At 38.8% G+C, this 27324-nt stretch overlaps 1 protein-coding gene across 1 annotated transcript in view; it reads right to left on the bottom strand.

Moving 5' to 3' along the window:
* The window catches only part of SPTBN5 (spectrin beta, non-erythrocytic 5), a 97440-nt gene that overhangs the window by 15269 nt on the left and 54847 nt on the right, over positions 1 to 27324 (bottom strand). Inside the window, exons 36-53 of the mRNA XM_021402228.1 lie at positions 24648 to 24752; positions 23508 to 23693; positions 19322 to 19477; positions 18515 to 18706; positions 17794 to 17889; positions 15979 to 16097; positions 15268 to 15382; positions 13290 to 13403; positions 11944 to 12065; positions 11142 to 11304; positions 8935 to 9123; positions 7851 to 7928; positions 6221 to 6393; positions 5153 to 5243; positions 4417 to 4563; positions 2951 to 3088; positions 1991 to 2247; positions 1633 to 1819 (exon numbers count right to left, since the gene is read on the bottom strand). Of these exons, the coding sequence (XP_021257903.1) occupies positions 1633 to 1819; positions 1991 to 2247; positions 2951 to 3088; positions 4417 to 4563; positions 5153 to 5243; positions 6221 to 6393; positions 7851 to 7928; positions 8935 to 9123; positions 11142 to 11304; positions 11944 to 12065; positions 13290 to 13403; positions 15268 to 15382; positions 15979 to 16097; positions 17794 to 17889; positions 18515 to 18706; positions 19322 to 19477; positions 23508 to 23693; positions 24648 to 24752 (2628 nt within the window). The remainder of the gene's footprint in view (positions 1 to 1632; positions 1820 to 1990; positions 2248 to 2950; positions 3089 to 4416; positions 4564 to 5152; positions 5244 to 6220; positions 6394 to 7850; positions 7929 to 8934; positions 9124 to 11141; positions 11305 to 11943; positions 12066 to 13289; positions 13404 to 15267; positions 15383 to 15978; positions 16098 to 17793; positions 17890 to 18514; positions 18707 to 19321; positions 19478 to 23507; positions 23694 to 24647; positions 24753 to 27324) is intronic.

The raw sequence follows: 27324 nt of genomic DNA on the forward strand, positions 1-27324 counted from the left end.
AAATTTGCAAATCTGGCTCAACAGGACAAACAACAGGGGGTAGAACTAATAGCATATTCCATTTTTGACTAATATATTATCTCTGAAATTCGTTTGCTTGTAAGCCAACAACAAAAAAAGTGTTGAGACTCTAGCTACTAAAAGATTTAAAATAAAAAGCTTAGATATTTTATTTTTTCAGGAGAATAAGAAGCAAAACAGCCTGGTATCTCTGGGTCTGTATCTCCCATCCTCAAACTTTATTTAAATATTTTGAGGCCTGGCCAATTAACACAAAGAACTGCAGTCTAAGGGAATACCCTTACTGTTACCTCAGTTATCCCAAATAATTAATTCGTCTCAAACATTCCTTCTTTCTGTAAATCTGATCTACTTCCCTACTATGTAAATCAGCTCATAATTTCTAAGAATGATTACATGCATATTTTCAATCATGATGAAACAAGCCTTTGTTCTTATTGTCTAAGTGTAGAGTTACCAACTGCATCTCTAACTTAAAGATAGATTTTTACAAATACGAAAAATTACATCAAATTACTGGGAAGGTGCAAACTATTCAGAATATATCCATCGGTCTTACATATTCTGGAAGATGCATTTAAAACATTTTACAGTTCTTCATTAAACTCTGAGTGCACTTTTAGGATAAATCTACTTTAAGAGAGTTCATCCATATCCTGGCACGTCATCTGTACCAGCCTAAACTATTTTACCCCTGGGACATTCAAAAACATTTTGCAAATTCAGTTTTATTTTTAGGCCTGCAGACTGCACCAAATGCCTGTGCCTACAATATGTATTTATATGTACATATATATTCCCTCCTTATAAGATCTTCCATCTTTCCCAGTCCTATTGCAAATTACAGAAATTTTCCCCAGAGGCGCTTGATCTGGCACTTATATGCGCTGTGATTTGCTAATGTTAACTACCAATAGCTGCTGGAAATTTTTAGCAGCATTTTCTTCCCTCCACCATGTGTTTGTAGAGAGACAGTGATCCTTACTCAAAAACAATTAGAAAGGCAGCTGCTGTTTTATTGGTATTTGAGATGACAGTGTTCCAGGCCCTGCTGTCTCTGATGGCCCATTCTAGATGTTGTGAAATAATTCAGCAGCTATCTTGAAAGCTACCACTGGAACAAAGGTCAGCTAAGGATGATAGCAGTCTGTTAACTCCCTCCCTTCAGAGCAGAAAAGTTTTGGGGGAAGATGTTTTTCTGGGAGCTCATCCTGAGACATCTGAGCAATGAACTTGCTTGGGTATACTTAACAAGTTTGATAGCATATTAGGACATTAGGACATTCTTTGTTGCCCAAAGAAACAGCATGCACAACAGTTGCAAAATCTATTTCATACTGTAAAAGCCAAGTTTTGAACTCTGTTTGCAGAAAGAGCCTATGTGTCCACAGAAAAGCATATAGTGTCATACCTAGAGAATTGCAATGATAAGCATGGAATCTGACATTTTAAACCACAGACATATCCTTTGAAAAAAATATATCATTATCAGACAAGGATAAGAGTTATCCCTGGCCTCACGAAACCTGCTAGCCAATGCACTGCAGTTTTCTAGAGGCAAACTGAATTGCATATTCTCTCTTCGATTCTAAAGAATGAGAATCACATTACCTGGTGCTTTTCCTGTAGACTCTGAACAGTTGCCAGGGATTGGCCATAATCCCTGGAAGATGCCATGGGAAGTTTCTCATGAACCCAGGCCAACTCCTCATCAACATCTCGGAAGAACTGGTATTGAAGTCTGCTTGCCTCCAAACTCCCACGTCTCTCCTGCAGAGGATCACGTAGATTTTTGTATCTGCAGATTTTAAAGGGAACACAATGAGAACTGCAAAGCAGTACAGAATGAACACAAAAGGTTCTATTCAAAATAAAGTAGAGAAGGAAAAATCAAAAAGATTAGTAGAGAAGAAAAAGGCTAAGAAAAATAGGCAATATTTTGCAGGAGACAGACCAGGCACTAACGCACCTTTGCACCAGCTGATCAACTCTCTCTTCTAGCTCATCGGCAAGGAAATGCTTTTCCTGCTGGAATTCCTGTGCTGTGTTCACAAGCTCTTGCAGCCGGTCCCTATGGCTAGCAATATCTTGCTCCAGTTCCTCTTGTTTCTTCAGATGACTGTTCAGAACCACTAGATCACTGCTGCTATATGGTGCTTTCAACTCATTTTCCACATCTTCCAACCATTTTTCTGTGTCCTCTATGCTCCGCTGAAAATGAAGGGCCTGGTGACAAGAAGGACAGACAAGTCAGTTAAACGTTCAGGATATATAATACAATGCAAAATCACAGCCCCTTTCAATAAGAATCACAAATGCAGAGAAACTTCCCAGGGCTCAGTGACCTCTTCCCGGATATGATGGTGGTCCAAATGAAGAAAATGACTCAGAGTGAATACAAGAACAAATGCAGAGAACATTGGGAGTTAATCTTATTTGTGTCATGTTGCACAGATACCAGTGATGGACACAGTACCTTAAAAAGCAGCCATTTAAAGGCAGAGCTTTATTTTATGCCCACAGAGTAACCCGTGCAAAACTCAGTCATCAGAAATGATGAGCTTGAGAAAAGCTAGGAGAATGGAAAGCAGCTGTCGGCATCCTTCTCAATAAGATGGTGAAAAGATGCCTGTGAGACAGGTCCAGAGAAGTGAAAGTTAGAAGGCTACACATTTTCCCTCAGTATCTTTTTCTGGAAACCTGACCTAACCTAGCAGTGGAAAGCAGAAAGGCACACAGCCCACCAATACTTTATTCTCACTAGGGATCTCTAATACCATTCAATCACTCCCCACTTCACGGTTTCTTTGCTCTGGTGGTCCTGAGGTCTCATTGTTTACATGGCACATTCACATATAAGACTGCAGCAGGACATTCATGCTGCCTCTGGAAGTGACACAAAACCCAACCACTGGTGCCTCCCTATTACCTTGTAAGCATCCTGCAGCTTGGCCCGTTTATCTTGGCAGCTTGCTAGCAGTTCCTCCCATAGCTCTTCCATTTCTTGTAGCCTGGACTGAATGGCCTCAGGGGCATAGTGTCTCTCACGGAGCATCTTCTCTCCTTCCTACAGCAGAAAGAAGGATCAAACTGATGGACAGATTTTCCTGTCTTTCTGGCCTCTAAAATTATCTGTAATGTTGCAATAATATTGGAAGACATTTAAGGGTAAGGAGAATCTTCATTATGCAAAAGCTGGCAGGGAGCCTACTTTGCAACCGCAAAGTTTTTTCTGCATTCCATGATCACTGCTTGAGATTGCCCAACCACCTAGCCCACTCTTTTCCCTTCCTTGCATGTTAAAAAAGTGAACTATCTCATACAACTGAAATACTACATGAAATAATAAAACCTCTTTTAATCATGTATCATATAATAAAAGTATACCTGCATTTCTAATTCCTGAGCTGCAGATGCTTAACAGGATGGCAAAAGAAGAGGTAGAGTGGGTACAGTAAGATCTCCATCAGATAGAAGATTCAGTACTTATATCCTTAAGCTGGGACCCAGTCTGCTTTAGAAAGCTAAGCTGAGTTACTTCGTATTTTACAATGAGGAATAAGAGACACAGAAAGAGAAAGACAATACACAAGGACAGCAAATGTCAATTTTCTTATACAGAGCAATTCCCAGGATCATTCTCAGAAAGAAGTGAGAGACATGTTAGTATAGAGAGAGTTGTAGTTACACCCTTTAATCCCCAGTCACGTCTATGTTGTGTCTAAACAAACTGAGCTCTTCAGTACTAAATGCAGGTGAATCTGAGGAGGAGCTCTACCTTTAATGCAAATTATCTCTTGCAAAATACAGCTAGTAAGTACTGTGCTGAGAATAAGGTTAATAAACATGCAACAGTCTGTCCTTCCAAACTAATCATCTGATCACAGCTTCTGCCAAGTATCTGACAGAGCTTGTCAGACTTCCCTCATATCTCTCCTACTAGCATGTCTCTGTAAAGGCAATACTTGAAAGTTCATCTTGGTTATTTTTGTTGGATACAGCTTATCTGACTTATTGAAGTTGTGCATCCAATTATCTAGGTTCCATTTTCAAAAGAAACAGATACATCTCTAAAGTGTGATTCACACCAGAGAGAAGTGTTGGAAGTCAGTGGAATGAATCATTGAAAGCACCCATCTCCTTCCATTGCATCACAGTGAATATAGATAACAAGCTAACACTAAGCACTAACAGATAAGTTGAAAGAACCCTCTGGGCACAGAAGGTTCTTAACAGACCAAAAGAGCAAGCTTTCCAAACCCCTCAGAGACAGAGTGAACAATGTCACTGAGGGGACAGTGAATTCTCCTCGCTTGTTTGAGGTCTGTGTAAGTCAGTCTGTTTACAGTTTTTCATGCCAGTTGCCCAGTGTTGTGAACACCCAGCTTCTCTCACAGATTTGATGGAGTCCAGGCGATTTCTATTGGCCATGATCTCTGCTTGGAAACTTTGATGTTTCTGCAGCTTGGTCTGCAGATTGCTTGGATCCCTCCAGCTATCATCCTGAGCAATACTGTTCTTCTCATTGATCCAGGCAGCCACCTTTGGGGAGGAAAGAACAGAAAGTGGACAAGAACTTCAGTGTTTCTTCAGCTCTAATCTGCCAGGCTCTCCTCTTGCATGTATAAAACATTGGACTAGAGAGAGGGGACATAAACAAGTTGTCTTTCTGAGATTCTGCTTCCCTAAGCTCCTTATGTCATGATGAGGTCACCCCTACTCCTCACTACCAGCACTGTCATCTGGAAAGATGTCTGCCTCTATGAAATTGTTCTCATGCAGTAAGAAAGTGTGTGCATGTGGAAGAAAGGGCAGTTACCTCCCTATTTCTAACCTTACTATATCTCACAAGAAGAGGACTACTTTGTCTCTTCCCATGAATCATGATTTGGTGGCACATTTCCTTTTAATGCACCTATTTCTTACTGATTTTTCTGTGGCCCAAATGGAGGGAAGTTGTTACTTGAAAACTGAAAAATATCCATTAACCCTTATCCTCCTATTTTCCAATATTATTTCATTATAGACACAGTTCCTTGTCTTTTCTCTTGTTAAATCCCTTCAGGGTTTCAGACCTACGCAGCACAGCATGTCTAAGAACCAGAATGCAGTGAATGTTGTGTAATTGTACCTCATAGGAATTCTTCAACAACTTCTGCAGAAGCCTTGATTCCTCTAGTAGATGTCTGCGAGCCGCAGCATTCTCCAGTAATTTCTCTTTTCTGAAAGGAAGACAGATGCATGAGGAATAAAACACAGAGTGAATTAGATATGTAAAGAGTTTTTAGTTTTCATGTCTAAAAAGCATATGATCTAACACTTGATCTCTAGGAGAAAACTGTCCATAATATGCAGCCTTCCATGATTCTCAGATATGTTTAAAGCGTGCACACATTCTGTACGTATGATGCCTGCATCTAGGAGTCACCGTTAGTGACTTTCTGAGGGCAGCTGAACATTATGGAAAGCCTGTGGGTATAATGATATTTGTCACTAATAATATGTGACAGGCCAAAACTACACCATCCTTTCATCTTTCTTCCAAAAATGGCTGTGCAGCACTTCATTCACATTGATGCAGGCATGAAATATTTTGATTTTATTAATAAATTTGTATGTTTACTCTCATCATAAGTGATTTCCGATCTCTTTACATAGATTTTACATACATCTTTTCATCTACCATAGCACTGAATAGAATCATTTCTAATGTTAGCATTTATTTAAGATGAACAATATGCAACATGCTAGGAAAAATAAAGTAATTCACATTAGAAAGAACTGTTAAATGCCGTAACAGATAATTTGAGCAGACCTTTAAGATCAGCCCATTAGATCAGAGAAAAAGCAACTGTATAGCAAATGCCCTTTCTTGATGGTATTTAGTGACAATATTATTTAATGGCACAGCAGAACTCTGTGTGCTGTTTGTAGCACTGTCCCTAGGGCCAGGGTACAGAATTACAGGAACACTGCCTTTTTCTGAATTTCACCTCTCCCCTTAATTGCAGTTTTGGAAACCTCCTGATGAAATATTAACTAGACTCAAGCAACTTTTGCAAGACCACAGATAGCAGTGCAAAGTCAAGTAAATGCAAACCAGTTTACGGATCTCTTAAAACATTTAAAGATTTTAGAGTTACACAGAGTTTCATTGCAAGAGAGGTGGGTAGCAAGCATGGTGAGGGTTTGACTTTACCTCCTCAGAACGGCCTGGCATCTGTTGGTGATGTTGTCTGAGTCATAATGTTTGTTCTGAATTAGCTGCTGGGCAAATGAAGCCATCTCATCAATTTTCTCCATCTGAGCTTCCAGGGATTTTTCAAATTGCATGTGTTTCCGCTGCAGACTCTCCACACTAGACACTGAGTCCTGGATGGAATTCAACAAAGGCAAGCTGCGTTCAGAGTTATTCCATCCACCACACTGATAATCCAGAAGCTAAATGGCATTTACTTTACATTTTCAAGTTGTCAAAAAAATTTATTGGCCTTTGAAATTTACTGGCATTGAATCTGAGACTTGGGGTCTAAATTAATGTTTTATGCATGGCCTGAGACCATTGTTTCAGGGTCAAAACTAAACAAACTACTGCATGTTTAGCTGCTTCTGCTGGTTGTTGTGCTACAAAGAACATCTCACACTTCTCAGGAGAAAAAGCTGATCTCCTCCTACTCATAAATCAATCTTGTGACAGATGCTATTTTGGAAGCAAATATAGGATGCTAAGAGATCAGAGTTAAATGAACAAGTATGTCACAGAAAGAGACTGAAATTAGAGCCTGAGTTTCAACCCCTGGGATTTGGAAGTGTTCTGATCCAGATTTGAATTTGAGGTCTGGAGCCTGCCATTACAGTTAATCTGGAGAGAAGCACAGGACCTGACTTCACGTAACGTTTGTGAATCCAAAGCTTAAAGATTCAGAGCTCTCTTTTCAGCACCTCTCTGCACTTTTAATTTTAGAATCATCAGCATCAAAATGTTAGTTTAATAAACTCTGCTTTCTCACTTTTCTAGAGGACATTATAAAGCTCCTGCAGAAACTTGTCTTCTCAAAAGTTCACATCAAATGGGCCAGAAAAACATCTAAAGTACTGGGTGCTTACATGAGTCACTGGAAAAGAAAGTACTCACATGGTGTGTTCTCTGTGCACTGCTGAGCTAAATAGGCTGGAAAGTGGATCCTTCTAAATCTTTTGTACTTCAGTGGAGGGACTGTAAGTACCTAACTCCAGAATGAAAATAACATAGCCAGAGACGAGCCACTAGCATTAGTTGTTTTTCATATGATTTGTACCAATTATGTCTACACTGAACTCTAAGATGTAATTGTAGTTCCTGCAGAGACAGCTAATTTGGTATCTATGCAAGGTACCAAAGGTCAACTAAGTATCAGAGTTCATATCCAGCATCCTGCATGACTTTTGTAACCCATGCATTAGTCTGTAGTTTCAGTTCTTGCAGTGTCACTGGTACCTGAAGTAGCTAAAGTAGAGCTACACTGTTTATGTCAGAAATGACCAGAGTGACAACTTGCACATTGCTAGTAAATTTGTTTGCGTCAGATAAGAACAGGTAGAGGAATACAGTCTTTTTTTTCCTACTATAATAGGAGTAGTTGGACTGTTTTGTTACTCTAGGGGCTGAGAAACCCATCTCCTTTAAAGTATTGAGGAAGGAAACATGACCCTAAATCATCAGTAAGACAAAGCAGTAACTTGAAAAGGAGAAAGATGGAGAAACAAAGAAGGAGCACATTATCATACTTCCCATCTCCCCGTCCTCCAAACCAATAGGTGAGAAAATTATCATTTCTTGGAGCACCTACCCCTAAGTCTTCATTGGCTAGGAAAGCCTCTTTGCTGCTGAGCCAGCTCTCAGTCTGTTCCACATAGCCATAGAATTTCTGCACAGGGAGATGAAACAATTGTAAACACGGTGTAAAATAGACGTGTTCCTGACTTTGGCAGAATATACTGAAAAAAACCTAAATTGCTCGGGTTATTGCAAAATTTAACTGCAAGAGCATTGGATGGCAATAAAAGCATTAGATGCTGCCAAAACCATGTGTGTAACAATTATTATTGTAGCTTTCTCTTTAATAATACGAGTGTTTCTATTTGTCTAAGGCACTGGATACAATACAAGTACTTGCAACATGTTTGCTAATGATGCATAGAGAGTGTTGTGTAAGGTAACCGGCCTAGAGTAAGTATAATGTAATCCATAAAGAGGCATGAAAGCAGTCCTTTCCATATGGTTTAAGTTCTCCTAAACGTGAAGAGTTTTAGATGGGTCTAGTAGGACAAGCTGTTATTTAAGGTACTTGACATTCCTCATTGTAAAATCTCTCTTTCAGCTATTTCTGACTTTGGGCAGAAATTTTGTAAGGTGAGATGACTGTTACAGGGATGTATTTCTGGAAAACTGCAGCCAAAACAGTTCTTACATTAGAAAAAAACACCAAAGGGAGAAAACTAGATTTTGTCCATGCTAAATTTTTCTTCAGATTTTTTTTTAAAGTTGTTTAAATACATAACTCCATCCACATTGTTTTTCTTGGGGGAGTGGGTTTAAAATTTAGTAGGACTTCCTATTTCAAGTATGTTCCTTTTGCCAACTACATGCATGTTTTTGAATTTGGTCAAGTTTCATGGCCTCTGAAAAGCAGATGGTCATACATTCAACAAAAACATATTTGATTAATAAAGATAAAATTTAAAGATATGGTAAAAGCCCTACCATCATTGAATGTGCTCTGCCCTCAGTCATCTTCCAGAAAACAGTGTTAAACACTGGATATTATTATATCATCCTCAGCTAATGGTAACTCCATGTTATAAATGTGCTGTTTATACTGAGGAAAGTTGCCAGTGTGACGTGCATTTCCTTTAGAATATCTTTTTACTTACCTGTAAATCTTGTGCCTGAAATAATTTTATATATTGCTCCTGCCATGCTTGGATCAATTCAGACCAGGCTTTCTGTAGTCTGGAGAGGGACTGATGAATCTCAGGGGTTGCGTAGTGACCAGAATTGGCAAGTTGTTGCCCATAGTTACTGAGAGAGTTGAATCTTTCCACTCGTGCTTCAATCTCCTCCTAAAATATATTACTGAAGTTGATGTCAAGGGTTTATGGAACGCCAGCTATTCAGAATACAGGCCTCAAAGGGGAGAATATAGACTGTAACTTTCCAACACTAATATTTGTGTGGAAAGTCATTCATCTTTGAGCTATGTTACTGAAAAGGCATAGAATTGCCTAAGAGAAAATAAATGAGGACAATAAATGACTTTATTGCTCTAGGAACAACTGCCCTCCTACAAATCAAAACCGGAATTCAATTAGAAACAGATTGGAAAATGCTCAGGTATAAATGAACATAGTTTTGAATACCCAAAGTACTGCATCCCCCACTGAGTTTTCCTACAGAAAGGTGGTTCTTGTGAGACGAACAGCACCTAGATGTTTTATCTCACCTGCCAAGTAAGTTGGCATCAGATTATTACATTAAAAACACTGTTCTACTTTATTCCATGGTGTTAAGATGAATTATTTAACTTTTTCTCCTGGTCTGAGGAATGAATTATGCCTTTATACTGAATTCTCGAGGTGAACACATTAAAAGCAAGAGTGTGCTCTGCAAACTGAGTGTGGAATCCCTAATGTAAACCATTTGAAAATAAAAATAACCATATAATGAAATAATACTGTGCAATAACTTGCAAACCACCTTAAAAATGATGTCATGGACTACTAAATGTCTGAAATTACAGCTGCTCTTTTCAGAGATTTTTTTTTGAGGGGAGTGATGGTGCCTAGAGTTTGACAAAACAGCTGTAAGATACAATTCTATTTTTTTATTCAGATTAGTGCTTTGCAATCAACTACAGTCTCCCCTAAGGACTATAGTTTGAGCCACTAACTTGATTAAAAAGAAAGAAAAATTCGTTTTCTATTGTGACTTCTAATTTAGTTTAGTCAACCCAGTGCAAAAGAAAGTTCCCTGGATTCCACCTTTTCTGTGTGACTGTCTCATTAGAATCCTTGGGCTCCTTTACTAGCAAGATCAAGATCTAGATCTAGATTTTGTTACTATCTAAATTCAGAATACATCATAACAGTGTGTTGGGCTTTTTCTATTGTTTTGCTATTAATAATAAAAACAATAGAAAAAAAAAAAAGCTGAACATTCGACTTGAGAGAGAACTGTTAACAAACAGAAGACTGAAAGAAGAGGGGGAAATCAGGAATTTGACACTAAATTCAGGTCTGGAAAATGAATTAGAATCTAAAACTATTCATGCTAGTAATGGAACATGCAAAGCACAGGATTTTCATTGTTAATATTAGTCATGATTCTGAGAATATGCTTTTTAGAATTGGAAATATAACTACAAGGAAAAGGAAAATACAAGAACTGAAAGATAGCTACTAAGCTTGGGAAAAAATAAAATATCAATGTTTCTTTCTAAGGTTAATAATAGTACTCCTTTTAGAAAACCATCAAAAATATGAACTAAATCAGTCATCAAAAGATTGTGTGGTAATTTATTCTGGGATATGAAGTGTTTCAGAACAGAATGTATAGTACAATGCAATGGTAATTTACTGCCCTGTGTGAGACAAATTGCTGGCTTTATTTTCTTCTCAGGATAAAAAAGGAGTTTGCATCACAAGATCTAGCTCAAAGCTAGACTGACATTAACTTTTTGGCAATCTGAGTAAGAGATCAGAACTGAGCATATTTTGAGACAACCAGCTTTTTACCTGCAGGTTTGGATAGCAGAAGTAGTGACTGGTAATGTGGCTTCCTGGGAAATGAGCTCCTAAATAGCCCATGGGATAAAGTTCTATCAGTTTTTAGGTGATTTCTGTCACTAGCCTGTTAGTGGAAACAGACTTTTCACCATGTTAGTGTCAATTCATGCAGCAGAAATTCTGCTGTGTCTGCAGCATTTAATTCCCATAAGAAAGACTGCAAATACCATAGAATCATAGAATGGCTTGTGTTGGAATGAGCCTCAAAGATCATCAAGGTTTCAACCCCGCTGCCGTGGGCAGAGTTGCCACCCTCTAGATAAGTATATTCAATTGGAAGCAATAATGATACTTGCCTTTCTCTGCTGATGCTCCTCAATCGTGCTTTCCGCTTCATTTAGGCTTTTAGGAAGCCCCCCTGCTTCCATTAAGCCTCTGATGTTTTGAATCCAATCTGTAATTTCCTTCATCTCAAAGTTAAACTTCTGCAACTGATATGAGGCTGCCAGCTTCTCTTTCCTGCAATGTAATGTACAGTTTAGCATTATACAACACAGACTTGTCTAGTTCCCATTACCTCCCCATTTGCAGAGTAAGGTATCCTATGAGAAGACAACTGAAGTGAATTCAAGCTTCCTAGCTTTCCCTTGCTGCTCCTAACCATTTTCACATTAAACCAAAATTACACAGATGCATGCTGCCTTGGAGACAACAGACTTACCTTCTTTTATATGACAGTTCATTAGGATTAAAAAGGTAAAAACCCTTACATCTGTCGTTTCCAGAAACAATTCCTGCTCAGGCCTAAGTCTTTCTTGTTTTGAAAAGATTCAAGAAAAAAAATATTCTAGAAACATCAAAAAATAAGTATTTCACAAAAGGTTTGTGACAGTTGTATTCCGATAGCCTGGAGGCATTTTAGTAACATTATTTTAGTGGGATAAGCTAGGAAGTCATTGGACTAACTTTCCTGAAGTCACATCTGTAGAACTTTTGTTGTACTGTCACCCTTGTTCCAAATGGAGATGTCCTAGCTGCCTGTATAAGCTTTGAAAGGACCTTCAAAAACTTTTGGAAATCCCCTAACAAGTAGACTTGATAACCCAGGGAATAGCTTTGCACTCGATGAGAGATATTCAGACCACAAAAAGCCTTTACCTTTGTTTGGCCTGTCCCTGGAGTCGTAGCCAGTTGTTTTTCATCTCCTGTTGCTTCATAGTCAGTTTGTCATTTATGGATGGATTCCTTGTGGAAAGGCGGAAAGATTCCAATTCCAATGGCTGGAAAGAGATTTATAGTGGGGTGAATTTATGCCAAAAAAAGCTTATGTTCATTCCTGAATTTGCCTTTCAGAACTAGTTCATTTTAAGATCCTAGTTTTCAAAAGTGAATACTTAGATTATAATAGTAAAATATATGTTATTATACGCACAAAATATATATGTGGATTCCATCCAAGTGAAGAAAGATACAATTGTTTTGTTTCACACACACAAATGTTAATTTACAATTAAGAAAGCAATTTTGTAGAATGGGGACAAACAAAGTGGAAAATGAAGGGGTAGTCATAACCTCTATTATCCTAATCTGACTGTGATAGGTAACAGGAGCTGTCGAGATAAGACAAGTAACAGAAGCAACCAGATTTGCCCGTTAGCAGAAGACTCAAGAGTCCTTTGTATCTTGTTCAGCACACTACTTTCAGCGTGGGCTTTTGGTTGACGCTGTTTTCATTAACAGCCTGAACAGTCACGAACACTCACCAACTCAGGTTTATATTTGTTATCTTTCTTCTACATCTACATCAACTTAATAAAAATGAAGAATTTTAACTAGGCAGAAAGGAGAACATACCAGACCAGTTTTAATCCATAAGAAAAGTACAGATACTATACTTTTTACATGGTATCTGTGGCAGCATTAAAAACCTTGCTCATCTTTCTGAGTTTCCATGCAATATTGCCCTGCAACAGCCTTGCTCGTGCTATCTGTGCAATGCTGACTAGCAATCACCCACATTTCAGATGAGAGTTACCGAGAAAGGCATAGTCTGTTAAGGTATATATTGTCACAATTTGCTTACTATTGTGAAGGAAAGATTTAAAGAAAGTTTGCAAAAATATGTTCCATATGAAACTATTTTGGCCAACAGTGCAAATGGTGAGACAATGGTATGGGATTTCTTCTACTGCTGCTCAACTGAAAACATTTCTTTTTAATATGTAATTATATAGGAACTCAGGACTGTAGTTAATGCTCAGATTAGTCCTAAACCATGCAGACTGGACAATTTACAACAGCAAGAGCTGATCGGGGAATTATAACCTAAGATTTTGGGCTTTGACAACTATATCAGAAAACTACGTGAGCTGTGATTTTGTGTTTCAGTTCTAAACTGCATTGCAGTACAACTCATGGATCTGAAGAGACATGCCAGGGCTTGCATCAAATTTCCAAGAAGAAAGAAATTTTTATAGTATCCTTTGTACTTTTGCACTTCTTACCTCTATTTTGGACTTAATAACATTGATTTCTCTTTCCATCTCTTCATGTCTTCGAATAAGGTTTTCCACACTTTCTACATCTTTCCCATAATCCAGTGCTTGTATCAGGACACTCTGGAGGGATACAGGAAGTGTAAATGGTGAAGATGACACAAACTAGAAGGGTCATATTTTACTTCTTTCAAATTGCTTCCTTCTTCCCTTCTTTTCATTGCCCTTGGAATGCTCTTATTGTCTTTTTAAATACCTATAGAGCTCTTTATGTCTGCACTCTCAACAGAAATGGAAAAAGAACTCTGAATATTCACAGTTCTACATAAGATGCCTCTAGGCATTCCCATGTTGAACAGAAAGGCAGGAATGCTTCCCTACACTTCTCAACCTTTGTTTTCTCATTTTTTTTCCCCCATAGCTGAGAATAGCCAAATATTTCCCATTCAGTCATGGTGCAGAAATTTGCAAGACTCATGTTTCACAAAAATATGGAAAAAAAATCAATTCTCAGAACCCTACCAGAAATGAAATCACAGACAATAAAGAAATACATTCGTAAAAGTTGTTATAAAAATTTCAAACCAATGGTCTTGTAACCTGAAGTACCCCCTCCATGTCTTTGACTACTGACTTACAGTTCAATAAAACAGTATTTGTTAAATCCATGAAATCATTAGTTTTTATATAGTCTTCTTCTATTAATCTCAAAATTAGAAACCAGAGTAGGCATTTGTACCTCCATATGAAGAAAAAAATAAATGAGATTTTTATACAACTTATCAAGGTTGCATATTTGCCTACATTGCACAGCAGGGAGAGATAAGCAAGCTACTGCTGAACAAACTAGCTTTGAATCTGGAACACTGGAAGTTGCTACATTCAAACTAAGTGGATAGTTAATTCAGGACAAGTTCTATGGTAGCTCATCTAACTTACTTTTGGTATTCAAAATTTACTTGGCTCTGCACGGTCTGAAGGAGATATACACCTGTATCAGTAACCCAGCAAGAAACAGACAACAGTCCCAGATCTCAGATTTGTATCCTACAGACCACATGCAGATATCTATAAATATAAAGACAATGCAGCTTAATTTATAGTCTAATTCTCCTTGCAGTTGGTAGAAAGAAGGAAGCAGCACCAGAGCGTAATTCATCACATCCTCAAGAGGACATTTGCTATAGATTAGGCACCCTGAGCTCTGAAAGTCCTTCCTTGTTTCCACTGACAGTGGTAGAAAACCTGAATGAGTACTTTGAACATAGCACCTAGTCACCAATGTTGAAAGTACTTTTTAACAGGAAATACAATTTGATTAGAGAACATTCATTAGAACCATAGAATAATATAATATTTTAAATTGAAAGGGACTTCATGTAAGTGATCAAGTTCAGCTGCTGCTCAAAGCAGGGGCATCTGCTCAGATTTCTCAGAGCGTGGTAGAGATTTGAGTGTTTCCAAAGACAAACCCCACAGGCTCTCTGGGTAACTCCTGTGGCAGGCGGGTTGGAACATGATGATCCTTGGGGACCGTTCCCACCCAAGCCATTCTATGATTCTATGATTCCAGTATTTTATCTCTCGTTGCAATTTTTTTCCCCACGTAACATCTACTTGGAACTTCTCTTGTTGCAGCTTGTACCCACCGACTCTCACTCTTTTAATATGAGTCTCCAAGAAGAATCCAGCTTCATTTTCCCCGTAACCTTCCATTAGGATGTTGTCTTCAACTACCCTTCTTCTTGCAGACTCTAATCTGTACTTTCTCACAATACATTTCAAAGATACCTTTTTAATGTTGAGTGCTTTAAGGACTGGTAATCTGCAATGTATTTAATGCCTTCCTGCAGACTTGATACATAGAAAACTGTTAAGGGACACTGCTAGATAGTCAGTATATCTTCAGTAATACATATGCCTGGGTTTATCACTCAGAAAATAGAACATTTTTCCCATGTCAATTAATGTAAATCTGGGAACTCACCTTCTCAGTAATTCTCTCTGTGATGTCATCAATTTCTCGGATTAAGGCATGAATCTCTAGGGCTCCTTCTAACTTCCTCCTGTATGCATTCAGGTTACCATGGAAACTGTTCCACCTTTTATTGGAAAATAATATTTTAGGAGTGTATTTCAGAGGTGAAAACTTCCACAACCGAGTTTCATAATGCTCAGCTCTAAGTAAAAAAGACTAGATTTCTGAGCTACATTGTGTGCTGATCCCCACTTCCACGCAATAGCAGATGCAGCATAAAGCATCAGCCTGATGAAACTATCTGGCTATATTTGTTCCAAGTTTTTCAGGATGGCATAGAAAGTAAAAACTATGAAGCCCTGATGCAGTTTCCTTAAATTACCAAAACTAGTGGGCTGTGAAGTAGCAGAAACAATATGCACTTTGCCAGGGCAACTTTTTGAACACATGGAAGTGTCTTAGCTTCATGGACATAGTCTGTAAAATGCAGTGAAAAAGCATGTTTGTCTCCAAGGACAGATGCACGACTTTGGCCCTGCAGGATAAAAAATCCTTTTGGCTAACTGCTGTGGAGTCTTGAAAGGCAGCTCTAGTGCATGAAGTTTGGTAGTCATGATGTTAAAGAAAGCATATATTACTCCACTTAGCCCAGCCCAACTAAAATACCTCATCCTACCTTCCTGTTTTCATTTTATGTAGAAGATTTTAAAGCATACTCACTTCTCATTGAGCTGCTTCCGGCGCTGGTATATTGTCTTTGTCTCTTCCTTGTTTTGTCTCTCCAGTTTCATGGCCAAGGCATTGATAGCCTTGATGTGAGCATCATCCACTGTTGTCTCCTGTAAAGTGAGAAAAGGAATTCAGGTGTATGTTCAAAATGCTTTTGACCAAGTCTGACACATGCAAAACAACAATAGCAGCAACAAGCAAGATTTATACCTCACTACCAGAAAATTCAGAAAATCAGCTCTATTATCTCACTGTTGTTATCAGTCCCAGATGAGTTGACAGTTCAAGCAAGAAAGGACGTCAGCGATGATACACTGCGTAGTGATGGTACATAGATTCAGCAATGATTTAGGACTACATAAAGACTCTTAGAGCTTTTCTTCTAAGCCAAGCATTCCAGCAGGGGCTCACATGTTCAGGAAATATAGCTGCAGCTGCTGGTTACACAGGTGATTGCCGTGAAACAACTGAAATGTGGCAGATTGTTCCTTCATCAAACAGATAAAAGACTTGTGGCTCCTCACTTTAGATAGGCATCTGTCCAGAAGTTCTTTCTGTATTGTGGACAATAGCCTTAAAATCTATATAGCCTAGAGAAACCAAGACAATCCATAAATTGGATAGTAAGACATGTCATTGCTTTTTCTTCTAAAGCAACATCACTGAAAGGTATGCTAAGCCTTTCAATTTGCTTCCCATGTAACATATATACTACAGGAAGGATAATATTTGCACATTGCAAATATATCCTCTGGACTATAGTGGATAACTCTTTTGAAGCATGATGGATAGTCAACACAGAATACTGCTCCAGGATTCAAAAATATTCTATATTTTTGAAAGACCAGTAAATCATAGGCTTAAAGGGGAGACATTAATCACTGGAGTAGTAGAAGCACAGCTGCCAGATGCCAGGAATTTCTTTTTAATAGAAGTATTTATTCAAATTGAATTTTATTTATGCTACATTCATACCAACATGTCTATTTCCATATGTACTTCAGTATTACGAACAGCCACAAAGTAAACAAGATAAACCAGTAGACAGCCACACATTGCTTCTTCAGGAACCTCAGTCTCCTCTCCTGGGAGCTAGCAACACAATATAACAGAATTTGAGTAGATAACCTGGCAACCATCAATGTGGGATAGTTGATCCCTGCCCTACTCTCAGATTTGTCTAGTGGGGAAACCTAGACTAAATGTTTTGGCTTTCTGATCAGATCCTATACTAATGCACTGTTGCAGAAAATCATGCTGGGTTCTGGAAAGGGGAGCTCAGAGTTTTCTCCCAGGTGTCAGGCACATTTATGCTTTTATTTTGCACAGAAGAAGATTGTTGTGTTCCGCTATTAGGCAACAGAAGGAGAAGATGGGAGCTGGCAATACAGTGGCTCGTAACTAGTATAAAAGGCAAACAGGATGAAGATAATATTATGAGTGCACATTAAACCTCACTTTTGAAGTCCTAATAGGCCTAACAGACCAGACTAGCAAGTCAGCACAGAGATCATTCCTGCGTGACATGGAGACTTGTTTGTCCACATCTGTACAGTTCGTACAGAGAGAAAGAGAGGCTACTACAAATGTATCATCTTGATAGATGATCTCACAGCTCTCCCAGTGAGAGCTGAAAATCATTTTGATAGCTCAGAAGGTGGTAATGCTTCCTACTTCGCTGATCTTCCATCTTCTTGGAGCAATGGAATTGTATTTACTATCTGAATATGCTGCTGAGCTAAAAAGTTAACTGCTGCTTCTAGCAACATAAGGAATGTGGAAACAGACAAGGAAAACACCTCTTACCCCTGATGTTGCTCCACGGAACTCATTCAGTTTCTTCATGAGCTGCAGACAGTGTTCATAGTCATTTCCCACATCACCTATGTTAATCATGACTTCCTGAGGAAAGAAGCAGTAGATACACAAACATTCAGGCTAAGAGTACAAGAATACAAGACATTATTGCTTATGGTGCTGCAAAAAGTTCTGTAATTTTCTCCATGAGTCACTGACCTACAACTTCTGAAGTAGTCACTTCTGATCTTTAGATGATGATGAGACTTAGTCCCAACTCCTTTTACAATCCATTACTGATTACGAAACAGCCTCTGAATGAAAACTTACTGAATTAAGTGACTCTTCCTTTATTGTTACAAAGAGAAACTTTCAGATTTGACACACAATGAGACTGAATGCCAGTTGCCACATGCTTGAAGTTCCTTCTATTCTAGTGTGCTTTTATGTCTGTTTTGACAGAGATGCACAAGAAAAATAATCACAACTTCTTTATGTGCACATTTTACATGTGATGCGCTAGTACTGTTCAACCAAATCTGGCACGGAAACTCTCCAGAAAAGTTTTAGAATCTATTTAATTATTCCTTCCGTATTGTTTGTAGAGCACATCTCTCATGAAGAATGCCCTAAGAAAATGGCCTGGAAGTTGACATACATTAACACATATTTGTTGTGATATAGCAAGTCTCTAGTGTGCTGCTTGGTTTAAATATTAGAATTCGTTTACCTTTTCCCTGATCCAGGCTTCCACCTGGTCCACTTTCTGGAGAAATTCCAGGAAATCTCGGCTATCCTCCAGCATCTTTCCGCGGGCAGCAACAGCTCTCTTCAACTTCTCCCAACGCTCCTGAAGCATGCGTATCTGGCGGCGGATCTCCCCCGATTTTGGGTGGCCCACTGAAACCAGGGCTTCTCCTTTCTTCACATTCAGGGGAGGGAATTAGAAATGAATGTTACTACTAACTTCTAATGTGATTACTATGTTACATGACTTTTCTAGAAGGACTGCCACTTTCCTAACCTGCACTGTACAATTACTTACTAATGTAATTTCTCAGCTCCCAAGCAATACTGCTCAGCTGTAACACTCTTAGATGCGGAAGCTAATCAAGCACACTAGATTTGAATATACACCTGCCAAGGATGACATTCATGGAGTGAGAGCACAAGAGAGGGATTACAGATTACTGTACTCTTCAGTGATATGATTTGCCCAGTTTCAATGGTTTGTTCAGCAACTGAGCATGAAATTCTATTTACTTTTTGTGGGAGTAATCACCCTCAGGTAAGGGATAAGTTGGTGATATCCTTCTCTTTGGACAATAAGGAAAGATGGAAATCCCCTGGAGAGAGAAATTAAGACATCTCTCTGTTTTAAATTAATGGGATTCCATTTCCATGGCATAATAACTGGGTTCTTGTCATACAAGTAGAAAAAAATGGTAGAGACAGCGAGGAAGCTATACATCCTTCTCATTCCATCTTAGATAATCTGCAGTGACTTGTAAAAACACTAGCAGAGTGCTAGAGTTACCTTATTAACTGCTGTGATGATTTCTTCATTTGCTAGAATCTCTGCCTCAAAGACCTGATGTTTCTGCAGCAGCTTCATTTTGTCCTGCAGGTTGCTGGGATCTTGTATGGAAGGATCCTCTAGCTTCTGCATGCGCTCACTGATCCAGTCTTCTGCCTGCAGCAGTGTGAAGCACTCAAGTTAGCATGACAACTACATGTCATCCTGGGGCCTCCTCCCAGTACGTTGTTCTATGAAGTTCCCTATGCCTGGGCTCTCCAGTTTCTGAACTATTCTACTTGAAAGGAAATAAAAGCAGATAAGAATGAAAATATTTTTTTATCCGACAACAAGAATAATAAAAAATTTCCTTGAATGCCCCAAATTTTAATCACAAGTTGTAAACATATTATGCAAACTTCCAGGTTAGATACAGTGAATTCTTAAGCAGATATGCTGCCTTAACATGGTAGATATATTTCAAATGAGCTTGTGGCAGCTGAGCCTTGGATTTAGGGCTCTGAGTTTCATCTCCTATCATTGTCATTGACCTACCTGTAAGCTGGTTTAAGATTCTTAAAAATTCTATGTCTCACCTATAAAAGAATGTTAACATTTCTTATCTCAGAGATATTGTGAGATCTAAATGGAAAATAAGCAATAAAGCCTTACTGATATATCAAAGCACTAGTCAGATTATTTGAAAGCAAACATTAGTCTCTTTGCTTTTACACTTCATAACATTTGAAATACTCTAATCAGGAACATCACATTCACACCACCAGCTGAACCATGAAGACTAATAATGCAAAGGTTAACACATTTCTCCCAGAAAATTCTTTCTTACGGGGCTTAAACTTATGCAGAAGAAAATGGACAAGAGGATAGTGACTTTTCCACTTTTTTTTTTAATAGTTCGCTAAACTTAATCACTTTGCATTGACATAAATATTTTCTGTCCATCAAAGCACACAACGGAACACTTGACATACACTGTAATTGACTCCGTTCTCCTCAGACCTCTTCAGTTCCCAAAAATTTTGACTACAGAATAGCAAACTGAAGCCAGTCTTATCAGTTTCAAAGCATCTTGGCTGTCCTTGTGGTACTGTACTGCACACAACAGCTGACAACTGGAAGATTTTCTCAGTTAATTAAAAATTTTAAGTGTTGTTTCAGCTGCTGAAATTTTACAAACAATAGTAAAAATTGCTTTCACTAGCAGCACATTCTCCTGAAAACATTTCCCTCCAAAGTACAGTTAGAGATTCTAAGAGGACTCTTTTGCCTTATGTCGAGGTTGTCCAGGACAGCAAACGGTCATTTGCAGTTTTCATTTCTGACACCCTCCTCACAAACTAGGGCCTTCTCCCGTTACCCAGACACATATTAACACTTTGAGGTCACTTTAACTGACTTCTCATTTGAATGAGAGAAGCTCATCCATGCAGTTATGCTGGGAAACTAATGTATTCCCTGCACATTGCCACTCAAAGGGCAATTTCTCTCCTACTTTTTAATAACAGGCAAGAGCAGAACAAAACTATAAAAAAATCTCATCTGCACTCTTAGTGGCTTAATTTATTCTCAGTTTATTGAAGACAAGGACAGTGAGACTAGTGCTATACTCACTGCAGGTACATGAGAACAGTCTTATTTCAATGAGACTCATAAAAAATGTGGGCAGTATCAATTTAGAAATCTACATTTTCAAAATGTAAATGATTTTTCATTAACAGAAGTATTTCAAGCATATACAGGGCTGTGCATGCTCCAGATATTTATAATTCTCTCTCACTCCTTTGAAACAAATAAGTAAATGTTATTCTCTTCTACAGAGGATGAAAGGGAAAGGAAGTTAAGTACCAATAATATGATGAGCAAGTTTCACAGTCAGCATTAAAATTCAGAGACAGCTTTAGAAGTCAAGGCTTTGAACTGCATGATCATTCCTCTGCAATAACTTAAGTAACTACACATATTTCTAAGTAGCAACCTACTCATTTGCCTTCTACATTAAGATTGATGTGTATAGGATTGACTGTCATACTGTGGCAATAGGATAGTCTAGAAGTCTGTTTCAGAGCCACTTTCTAGGAGAGTGTGACCTATTCCGTGAGCTGCAAGCACGTGAAGTCTTGAGTTTGTTTCTACACAAAGCTTGCAATGACAAAGTACTATGTCCTGACAGTAGTACAAACTGCAGCAGCTAGCTTTCTAAATGGACCATATGACATTAGGCTCTCCATTCTGGTCATCAGTAATCAAGGACTGTGTTGATCTTGTATTGATGTGTTAACTTCTGGAGGGTAACTGGAAGATTTTTAACCTTGACTGTGATCTCTGCTTTCTGCTGACACACACAAAAAACTTTTTGATCAGTGGAAACTACTTAAAATGAATTCAGGAGTAAGAATTTTCAGGAGGGTGGGATCTGTACTATCACAGAATCACAGAATTGTAGGGGTTGGAAGGGACCTCTGGAGATTATTGAGTCAAACCACCCTGATTAAGCAGGTTACCAAGAGTAAGTCACATAGGAAAGCATCCAGGCAAGTTCTGAATATTCCTAGAGAAGGAGACTCCCAGTAAGTAAGAATAAGCAATGACCTCACTGATTGCACAACTAAATTCAAAACTCATCTCCGCAATTTAACTCTCCTCTGGGGACTGTTCTCATAAATGAACTCATACACACTCAGAACATCATTAAATTTAAGTTAAATGTTCCATTCAACCAAAGAGGAATGGAAATATTACTGTAAGAATTTTTTTTAATTCCTTGGTGGCATTCACATTCTAAAGCAGGAGGCAATGAATTTAGATTGACAGACTAAATGAGTAGTTAGTTTGAGGGCAAAAACTCTCTACAGAACTCCTGGCTGAATGAAAGAAGAGAAATTCCTCACTATACAGGACCAGATGCTGTACTGTGTGTTATTCATGAAGATGGAATGAAGGAGGACACAGCCCAAGCACTGATTTGACAATTTCAGAGAGATGGGAAGCAATTAAGAAGCATTCCTAGTGAGGAGGTTGACTGTATCTCTAGGAGCACATTGACAGTTTCGCCATTAGGGAGGATATTTGCAGTTACATGACCTTTCCATCCAAGGTACAATGTTCTTTTGAAAATGTTAGCACTGTGCATTCCATCCACTGCTGGGCCACAAGGTAAACCAGTCCACCAATCACAGTCAGTCCATGTGATAAGAAAGGTATGGCTAAATAATACAGGTTAATTTTTCACTGTGTAAATAATTCCTAATAAAGTTTATTTTAAAAAGCAGAGTGCAGCTCTTGCTCATCAGTGTAGCCAAAGAAGAGGGTATTTAAATATTTGATCATTATTGAGGGAGTTCTAAATATATTGTGTTATAAATGGAATTTAACAGCCACTTATTTCTAACTTTTTTTTGTTGTTGTTGTTGTTACCAGCAAGTGTAAGATAGGCCTTTGCTGACAACCGTAATTTGAACTTGTCAGGACGTGTGCTTTTTTGGTGGGCTGGGAGGTGACAAGTATCTGCAGTTTTTATTTAAAACATGGAGAACGTTCTAAGGGATGTAGCAGCAGAAGTGCTTACCAGACCAGCAAGAGCACTTGCAAATGTCCCTTCTTCTATATGTACCGTTGCTTATGCCAGCACACTGGATGCTAAAACATTTTTCAGTCACACACACTGTACTGTCCTTTGAAAGACTGACCTGTTATGTCTTTCCAACCCTCGTGCCAGGAATAGAGCTACTTTTTTCACAGGACTAAGGCCAGAACAGGATACAGACTAACCTGTTCTGCAGAGGTGTGCTTACAGTAGCTGAAGAGCTATGTTCACTTACAGAACTGTAGAGCTTGGTGCCCTTGTCATATTTCTTCCCACACTGTGTTTACTCTGTCTTAAAATACCTTTTCTATTGCACCAAAGGAAGCATAAAGTAGTGGCTGGCAGTTACTTTTTGATTGGATTTATTTTATTGGGACTCCTGATGTGTAAAGTAGCTCTAATGATCACAATCCCACAACAATTGTACGTATAGTAACAGCAATGGTATTGTCTCACCTACCATGTGAACATGGCAGTACAGCAGCTGCCATCTTAAGAGTAGATTATCAATTCAGCTATCTCTGGCAAGATCAAACACTTTATCCAACAGAGGTAAGCAGTTCCCCTTTCTTCCACTCCCATCCCAGTCTAAATTTCTCTTACCTCTGCCAAGTTCTGATAGAAAAGTGCCAGAAGAAGGGCAGTCTGCAGCTTTTCTCTCCTGCTCTGGGAGAGATTCTTGATCTGCTGCTTCCTCTGAAGAATGGTGTTCAGTTTGTGCTGGATCTGTAGCCCATCCAATCCACCATCCTTTTCTAGCTTGCTTGCTTGTTCTTGAAGAGACATCATCTGAGAAGGCAATAAATCTAAAGTCACTTCCGTGCTTTCAAGTGGTGTTAAAGAAATAAAAATCCAGGCTCATTTCCATAACTTTTTTTTGCTGGAAGGAGCAAAAAATGTTAGGAACAGGTTAACCAGCATTTCCTCCCACAACCTTCCCCAGTACTACAACACATCCACTACCTCCTTATCATCCTTACTTTAGCACACTGTGATTACTGAGATGAAATAAAACTGTAGATACAGGAGTCCCTATCCTACTGATCAGCTGGTGCAAGGAGTCATGGAGCAAGCCTGACACTTACAACTGCCCAGATTTTATTGTTTTGTGGAAATCAGGTGTTGGAAGGTAGTTCTCAACACAAGCAACCTGTCTGCCAGGGAGCCGGCACAGACCTGGGAGCTCATTCCATCTGGGGAAGCAGGCACAGACCCAGGTTTGAGAGCTTAGCCATAGCATGGGTGAATTACAGCAGCTGGCCACCAGCCAGATTCCTTTAGGTGTGGGTGAGCAATCCAGCTTCAATTCCATAGATGCAAAGAGAGTAGACAATTTGGTACAGACATTATATAATAAACATAAATTTAAATAATTAGCAAACCATCCACTCTGACATACTGTACTTTACGTACTTCAAAAGCCACCATCTTTCTAAGAAGAAAAGTTGAAGACTTCCAGTATCCATAACACAGTATGATCTGCTTTAAGTATTTTTTTCTGGTAAGTCCCAGTATTTGATTTTCTAAGTGGTTTTTCCGTCTACTTCAAGACAATGCAGACAAGACTTGGATATGGATTGTTTAATATTTTTCTCCACTCCTCTGTCTCTTATTTCACTAAACTTCCCCATTTTTTCTTTGATTCAAGCATATCAGGCACATCACATCTGTTGCCACATTAAAAATAAATAGAATTACTTCAGCTCCTGTGTTGGTAGAATATTCCTTTTTTGTTTACTGTACCTTCTCATCCTGTGATGCCAGTAGCTTCTCAAAAGCTTCATGTTTCCTAATCAGTTGCTCTACTTCATCTACAGAGCTTCCGAGGTCACTGCTTTTCAAATAAACCTACAAAAAACATATAGTATTTTCTCACTTGATTAAATACCACATAATCCCAATTCACAAATATATGAAGGGATATTAGCTTTACAGCACGCTTGAGAGGAAATAAAAGGAATAGAAGGTAATTCAAACTGGAAATGAAATAGCAGAACTTCATGGGCTTGAGCAAGAAAGAGAGAGAACAGCAGGTCCTACTATATAAATTGACCTGTGTCTGCTTTCACCAAATCACAAAACCGGTGGTAAATTCAACAGCCATTCTTGTAATCCAAAGCCAGATCAACGCTGCCATGTCTGACATGCATTATAGTTTCTTCTTAGAAGACATCCCATAACAGAGACTTTACAGGCTCCCTTGGCAATTTATTGCACTGCTTCATTACCATCACCATTAATAAGATTTTCCGAATACATAACCTGAAAATGCATTGCTAATATTTCATCTCATTACATTTTGCCCTCTTCAGCACAGAAAGAAAGTAATTTCTTTTACATTTGCTTCAGCCTTGTACATTTTTGTAGGTTCACATAGGCTTAATAGGGATTTCTATCATCTCTAGCTAAAACTACCCTGGAGCAGATCAATCATTCCACAGATGCTGTGTTTTCTCAACTTCTAATTATTCTCATTGCTCTCCCCTGGGTTTTCTCCATTTCCACTTATTTTGAAATGGTGTTCGTACAATTTGATGCAGTACTTGTCTGAGGCTGCCAGAGAGCTTACTTCCGGTGCCTTTCAAGCTGTAATCACACATTTGTGTATGGTGCTTATCTTTTACACAATACCTTGAACTCAAATTCACCTTGTAATCTACATTAAGCTTCCAGAGTTTTTTAGAAGAACTGCTATAATACCAGTTTGTGTCTATCCTGTATTTGTTCAGCTGATCATTCATGGAAAATGTCATATGATTCTATGATTATGCTGCACCTGAAACAAGCATATTAGATCTCCTATTTTTTCAGGCTGTATTTCCAACAGTCTGGCATTAATTTTATTTACTACCATGTCAGTCTCTGATGTAGGAAGACTATAGCCTAAAATTAAAAAAAGGCAGTTTTAAGGAAACTGTTTCACTATTCAATTTTAATGCTGTTATGACGTTTTCTAATAAATCCATGTACATCCCTAATGTACCACTGTGTTTCTTGACTCCTTCCTGATGTTATGAAAATTGGTTGCACAATTACTTCTTCCACGCATTCTGTCACTGGAGAATCTTTTGAAGATGTTTCCCAGGCACATTTTACATGCAGTGGAATCCACATCCACAGCACCAACAGGCCCAGGCAGCCCTGACCACTCTCTGAATGCCCCCTGCCCCACCTTGGGGCCCCATTGAGGCTCTGCCCTGGCCTCTGCCCTGTCAGAGCTGCACTGAGTGGAGGCCTGAGCCTGGCTCCCCTGGATGGACACAGATGGCACTTGCTTTGTCACCTTCATCTCCAGCTGGTTGATGGAGCTTGATACTGCCACTCTGCTTGGCCACCGTGGCTTAGAGGACTGATAGCTAGACTTGGTCCAACTTTCTTGTTCATTTTTGGGAGTTAATGAGAGAAATATTTTGCATGTAGAGAAAAACATACAGAAGAATATCACGCCCAGACCAGATGTTCAAACTGTTCTGTGCTAATCTATGCAGAGTATCAGAAGAGATGTGAGTAAATCCCAACACAGTAATCGCTGTCAGGAAGAGGGGAAGGCCACGTACAGTAGGTCTATATTTTTAAAAAGTCTGGCCCATAAGTATTAACTGTAATTCCCAGCAGAATGCAGATGTTTCGTCATTGTAACTTTAATCCTTTGACCTATCTACTCATCAAGTGTATAAACTTATAAAAGGTTGTGTTTTTTAGAGTGTCTTTGTGTTTGGTTTGCTCTTGTGGAAGAAAAACTCCACACGCATCTGTTTGCTCTAGTGCTGCATTAAGCTACTTATAATTGGCATCCATTTCTACACTGCTGTTAACTGACACAGAAAAAGAGCTATCAGCTGATGCTTCTCACTTCTGTTTGCTGTATATGAACACAGAGGCACATAGTGCATCTCTACATTTGTGTTTTAACAGCTGCTTTAAAGGCACTGTAGTTTTTCCACCTTATTTTGTGGATTATTTATCATTTCTGGCCAAAAAATGATTTACCTGAGGAAAAAGAAAATTGTTAAAATTTTCACTTATCACTCCAGGACCTTTATTTACCAACTGTTAGCAGTGAAACTACAAACTGTGTTATACATGAAGAAATTGCCATCAGTTTTCCTGCTCTTATAATCTGTGGTGGAAGAAAAAGCAAAGGGACATCTGCTGGTAAAGACGGTTACTTTCCTTGGAAAAGAGAATGGAGACATTTGAGAGCGGGGGTGTGGGACAGTGAGTCATAATCAGCTGCCTCTGACTGCTCGGTGTCTTGCTCCTACTGAAAAACACTATACATGGATAATATATTCAAGCCCAACTCCCTGAGCTCTTAGAGCAGTGGAAAAAGTGCTTCTGACTTTTGAGCAGGCCCCCAAAGTAGAAGCTCATGCAAGTGTGCTTGAGAACCCATATTTTAATACTGAAAAAGAAAACC

The sequence above is a fragment of the Numida meleagris genome, chromosome 6, assembly GCF_002078875.1.
Source record: "Numida meleagris isolate 19003 breed g44 Domestic line chromosome 6, NumMel1.0, whole genome shotgun sequence".
Taxonomy (NCBI): Eukaryota; Metazoa; Chordata; class Aves; order Galliformes; family Numididae; genus Numida; species Numida meleagris.